Raw genomic sequence first — 6,119 nt, forward strand, 5'->3', positions numbered from 1 at the left:
GCCGCGCGTCACCGCTTCCCCGGGGCCCGCGGCCCGGCCTCGGCGGAACCCGCGCTCCCGCCTGCCCGCGTCGCGGGGCCGGGGTCCCTGCGCCCGCCCGCCCGCCCCGTGCCCCGGCTCCCCCATCGGGGTCGCCGACCAACCCCGAAAACCGCATCCCTTCCCAGCGCCTTCCCTCCATCCGGACAAATGGCGAGCGAGCAGGGGAACGCTAAACGTATCTCTTTGCGCCCGAAGTAATAATTAACACACAAACTCAAGTCCAAACAGAATAGCGTCTCTTTTTTTGTGGGTGAGAACACCAGCTTATTTATTCAGAGTGTAATACTGTCTGCTTCCTTTGTAAGACCCGCAATTGATCAAAATAGGATAGATGGGCAGTGCCGGCTAAAGAGCAGTCAGAGACTTCGACACAATTTCCCTCTTATCCCTTGGGCAGAAGAATAAAGTATCAGAATTGAAGAGAGGCATGAATTCGACAGGCAAGTGTTTCCTGGTGAAGCACAGGGCGGGCGGCGCGCCGAACGATGGCTCGGCTGCAGGACTGGCACCTCTGGTCTTCCAGGACACCCGGACACCGGGTCGCTCACTTCCCCAAGTCACAACTGAGTTGCTCTTTCCAGGCTTTTCGAAGCATCTTTCAGTTTCCCCACCATGTCCTACAAAAGGTACAGAATGCCGCGTTTTTCAGGATAGAACACAGGGAAAGAAGCACCCCAGTTTCTGGAAGATGCAAGAAGAAAAGTCTGGAGACACTTTCTAAACAAGTCTGAAATCCACGAGAATTCACTCTCGGTCAAAAAGAAGCTTTTTCCATAAAATATTCCATCTCCAAATTAGGCTATTTGCCTTCACTTTGAAACGTGGTTTTGCAACACGGTTTCTACCGAATACTCTTATCAGGAAAGACATATTTAAACTAAATTTCTCAAGCTAACAAAAGTTATACTGTACACAACTTCTGAAACTTCAAAGTTTGACTAATGGTTACACTAAAATGACTGGAGATGCCTTTGAAAAATTCAAGTCCATCAAAATGTTAGGTAAGGATCTCCACCTTTTTTAAGTAGGAAGAAATAAATTCGTTGTCATAGCCATTAATCAATGTAGTTTTGCTTTTCCCGAGGCTTAAATTGGCAGTTTGAACAGTTTTATAATTTTATGGATATTTCCTCTCTTTAAAAAGTCCTTTAAAAACACTGTTTAAAAACCTCATGTTGAAAGCTTAATTCAATTTCTGAAAGCAAATCAAACATCTTCAGAGCCATGCTCTAAATTTTGTTTTTCCCTACTGGATCAAACTCATCATGAATAAAAGGAATTTACACTAAATACTACACTTCATAAGTTTATTTAATTGGAAGGAACAGCAAGTATGGATCGATTCTTTATTAACAATATCTTAATTTCAAAAGTGAAGCCTATGTTAAAATATTGCTTTTGAAGCTCCCCCCATCAAATTCTTAACCCAACTTCCATTATCTGCTGACAGATGGTTATTTTTCTTCTGACCTTTCCATAAGCATAATTCTTAACTATCTATAAAAAGATAGACATATTCACAGATCCTAATACTGTACCTGTAATTGTTCCATGGTGCAACTAAAACTAATCTCTGGTTGGGATCCCGAATCAGTGCTCTAATGAAGAAAAAAAAATGCTATTTATTTCATTCAAGGAAATTTTCGCTTTTATTACATATTTAATTTTTAGACATGACATGTATACTAACCTCTGTGTTTAAAGTCACTAAATATGCAGGTCTGTGCATCTTATGAAGCTGATTGGTCTAAAACAACACAGCAGATACATATCAGCTTTTAACTCTTTTATAAACCCCCCAAAACAACTTTTCCCCAAATCCTTCCATAAAACAGTCTGTTAAACTTTACCTTTATCTGATATGCCAAACGCCAAGAAACATCAGTTATGTGAGGAAGAGATCTGCCTATACTGAAAGACACAATACTTTTTAATGTAATATCTATAGGAAAACTTTCAGTATTTACCTTTACTAAGAATGGTCTCTAACTGTTCCCCTCCCCCACCATCACACTTTTAATCCATTCTGAATTTAAAACATTGTTAAACTATTTCCAGTTCTGAATAGTAAAAAAGCATTTTAAAATTATCTCTATAAGTAGTATCTTTGAAAACATTAGCTTAACTTCAATTGTTTCCCTTGCCCTTTGGCCCCTGTTCTTTTGGTCCCGATCCCTGTTTTGTTTCACACCAGCACTCTCCATTCATACCTGCAAGTGAAAAGTGACTCAGCTTGACACCTTACACAGTACCTACCTTCCCAGTAGGGTTTCTAGGGAATTCTTATTATTCTGGAAAAAAAAAAAAGAAAAAGAAAAAAAGGAAAACATCTTTGCAAACAGAGTAGGAGGAAAACAGTAAATGTTAATTGAGAAAAATTTTAAGAAACCTGATACTCCGTGCAAAACAGTTCTATTCGCTCTCTGTCAAATTTACAATCTTCTAGATAAGAGCTAGAGAAAGAAAAAAGCCAAAGTTTAATTAAGTCTCCATTTTAAAAACTGAATTTGCAACCACAAAGAAACTATTTGAAAATAAATGGGCATTTAAATAAATCCTGTACCTTAGAGTTGATTTGTCAGCTCTTTGCTTTCCTGCCTCCAGTATACAAGTGGCAGCTGCTGCGTGACAATGTTTCAATACCACTGGGTCGATATGTTTTAAGTCTGGGTGATCTAAAATAAATTAATTGCCAGTGATGGCTGTGAAAATAAATTCTTTATAGTCAAGTTTCTAAAAAGGGCATTTTAATTTGTGTAAAAACCTTTTAACAAAATAACGAAAAGATTAAACTATAAGGACTCTTAATGGTAAGTAAATGAGACGAGAAATACGGTCAATTGTGAAACAATAAAGAAGAGAACACATCAATAATTCTGCTGTTACCTGGTTTCAATTAACTTCTTTTATTTTTTCTGTATATCTTGCACTGTTTTTTGTTTTTTTTTTTTAACTTTACCCAAAGGGAGTGGGGGGACTTTATAGCGGTTATTCTGACACTGGATGGAGTAAATTATAAGGAAATAGAGGAAGATACATATTTTACAAGGTGTAAATTCTAGAATGAATACACCTCCATTCTAGAAACTGATTAACTTTCGGGTAACTTGCTCCATGGGCACTGCTAGAGTAAAGGTGGGGAAGGCGTAAGGTCAGAGCATAAAATACAATTTTCAAAATTCTATATGCTCAGTTTTTGACAGCCATCCTTTTTTGAGATTAACCCAGGTGGTGTTTACTATTTTCGTTTGAAGAACTTCCACTTTCATACTTTTTTGTACATGAAACTACAGAGGTAGGAAAAAACACAAAAATTTGAATTGTTGGGATATTTATATTTTAAAAAATCATCCTAAAAATCTTAAAATACACCTTCTACCCACGCTGACAGTGCACCCCGTATACACCCACCCGGCCCGCTGAAAAGAGCCTCGGGTGCGGAACAAAGCGGAACGCACCCCACTTTAGGCTCCCTGGCGTGGAAGCCCCGCCAAAAGGGGCGATCAGGGGAAGGTGGGGTGCTCTGTTGGCTGGGGAAGTGTCAACGCCATTTGACCCGGCCACCGCTTTGGAAACCGACCGGGGTAAACCTCGGCAGTCCCGCTCCGGCAGCCTGAGGAGCAGGGGCGGCCCTGATGGAGACCAAGTGTCAAAACAGACGAGGCTGAGCCCTCAGACGCTTAGGCCACAAACAAGCCTGGAGCTCCGGCTCTTCGCGGAGGAACAAAGAGGCGGGCCGGGCGAGCAGCCCCGCGCCGAGCCCCCGCGGCCAGGCCGGCCCAGGCGCGCCCGGACCCCGCAGCCCTGCCCCGCGCGCGCGCGCGGGGGCGCGGCCCGGCCTCCCTGCCCGCCGCGCGCCCGGCCCCCACCCGGCCCCGCGCCTTACCCAGCACGGCCTCGTCGGCCTGCGCGCCCAGCAGGCTCCGGAAGGCCGCTCGCAGCACGAGCGCGAAGGCGCCGGGCCCGAAGGCGCCGGGGTCGCCCAGCAGCTGGAAGCCCCTCTGCACGCCCTCCGAGAGCTCCATTGTGCGCGCGCCGTGACCTTCGACACGCGCACCACGTGACGCGCGCCGCGCACTCGGCGGACGCGGGCGCGCGCACGGCTCCGGGCGGCCGGCGGGGGAGGGGCGCGGGCCTTGCCTCGCCGACCGCGTCCGGGACCCCAGCCCCAGCGCCCTCGGCCGGCCGGGCTCGGCGCTCCCCAAGGGCTCCCCGGAGCCCCCGGGCGGGGGTCGGGGACGAGGTCCGCCTACCGGCCCGAGGGCAGGCGCCGGCCCAGCTTCCCGGTCCGGCCCGCGGGGCCGCCCGGAATCTCATTATTCCGCTCGGGCTTCTTTTTCCTCTTTCATTGTCATTTCTGGAAGGCGACGGCCGATTTCTCCCTGCGTGTGCGCGCGTATGCACCACATGCACGCGTACGGAAATGCATGCACACGCGCCTGCAGCCTCGAGCGGGCGAGCTGCCCCTCGGCCACTGGGATCATAAATTATTCATGAGCACGTTTGACAGGATTATTAAAAATCTTATATGCCGCTGCAGACCCGTGCAAATCGTGACGCTCGTGTCCAGCGACCGGACCCGCTGCTTCGGTGGGTCCCGTCCTGACAGCCCAATAGAATCTTTGTAAATGCAGTTTTTAGACCCGTTTCTCAGTAGTAGGCAGTTAGGAATGGCAAGATCTTCCTTCGCGGGGAATCACTCTTGGGATCCTCGTAACACTGAAGATTCCACCTCGGCATAAAGTTGAGCTTCCCCTTTAGAATTCTGCGAGGTTAGTTTGCGGACAAGACTGATTCTATTAATTAAAAAAAAAACCGCGAAGCGATGTAGATCAGGCATTTTTTTTCTTTTAAAATCAAAATGACTTAAAAAGAAAAGTAAATAATGTACATTCTGGAAGGGTACGGGGTGGGTTAAGGAACAAGGCGGGCGGTGTGGTTTTAGGGAGCGAGCATTTAAAACGTTAGACCCAACGTGAAACATTCTTTCCTTTGGTGTCATTTAGGTGCCTGTTTGCAAATGGAAAAAAAGAATCGGTCTCAGCGGATACACTCAACATTTAAGCCCGCACCCATAGCATTGAGGCGACTTCATTTCATAACAACAGGACGCAAATTGAATAATTGAGCCTCAGTGGCCGGCAGCAGCGCCAGCGAGTTCTCTGGGGGCTCTTGACAGGCACGCGCGGACTCTTCTGCTCAGCGAGAATATTCCAGCAGCGAGGGGTTTAAAAGAGTCTCCCCAGGGTCTTTATGAAACAAACACCTATTCATCATCTTCATCTTTTCTCCCCATCTCTCATTTTCTTTCTAGTCTACGTGTTTCTCATCAATAGTTGAAAATGGTCAAGATTCCTGGCTTACAGAGGGGATGTTTTAGAGGCAAAAATTGAGGAAATGTTGGACAATGTTAATAACGCCCGGGTTCGCTGAATTTATTTCGTGTATATCGTATGACCTAGCATGCCACACTGATTGTTAAGACTCTAATAGAATCTAAATTGGTCACTGTAATCCTACTCAATTAGATGTGCTTAAAAAGAAAGCATTGATGAGCGTAGATCTTTTTTTCTGTTATTTTGGAAGAGGCAAGTAAATGTAATTAAGTGGTTGTGAGCCTGTAAGCATAAAAGTTAGGAAATTCAAAAGGGTTGTTTCCGAAATAGCTATCATGTTACTGTCTTGCAGATATGTAAGTACTTTCTGTTACAAGATATTTGTCCTTTTCTGTCTAAATATATTCATGTGTTAGGCCCAAAAGTGATGGGTGAATTTCCAGCTCATGAAAAAATTTTTACATAATGTTTCCTGATGGTAGATAAACTGAATTTTTCTACTATAGATACCTTTATTTCAACTCCTTTTGAGGGAGTCACGGGATTAAGTATTTATTTAAATGTAGAGCGTGCATGTCTTTAGCAAGTTAGTTGTTGAAATACATAGAAGTCTCATAATTAAAAAGTACAGCCACTCATGCAAGAGTGCATCAATAAAAGCAACATGTTTTATATTGTTAGGAAAACCATGTAGGAACATACTCTGAAAATGTGAAAAATACTGTTAAAATTTTGCTTTGA

General features: G+C 44.9%; 1 protein-coding gene across 1 annotated transcript; it reads right to left on the reverse strand.

The window, feature by feature from the left end:
* Positions 1-256: 256 nt before the first annotated feature.
* Positions 257-4,089, reverse strand: COMMD3 (COMM domain containing 3). The gene is made up of 8 exons (XM_077154194.1): positions 3,929-4,089; positions 2,606-2,717; positions 2,432-2,495; positions 2,299-2,333; positions 1,893-1,953; positions 1,733-1,789; positions 1,581-1,640; positions 257-659 (listed from the first exon to the last, which is right to left on the reverse strand). The coding sequence occupies exons 1-8, from the start codon at positions 4,065-4,067 to the stop codon at positions 600-602; spliced, it is 588 nt and encodes a 195-aa protein (XP_077010309.1). The 5' UTR covers positions 4,068-4,089; the 3' UTR covers positions 257-599.
* Positions 4,090-6,119: the final 2,030 nt, after the last annotated feature.

Source organism: Tamandua tetradactyla, chromosome 1 (genome assembly GCF_023851605.1).
Source record: "Tamandua tetradactyla isolate mTamTet1 chromosome 1, mTamTet1.pri, whole genome shotgun sequence".
NCBI classification, from domain to species: domain Eukaryota; kingdom Metazoa; phylum Chordata; class Mammalia; order Pilosa; family Myrmecophagidae; genus Tamandua; species Tamandua tetradactyla.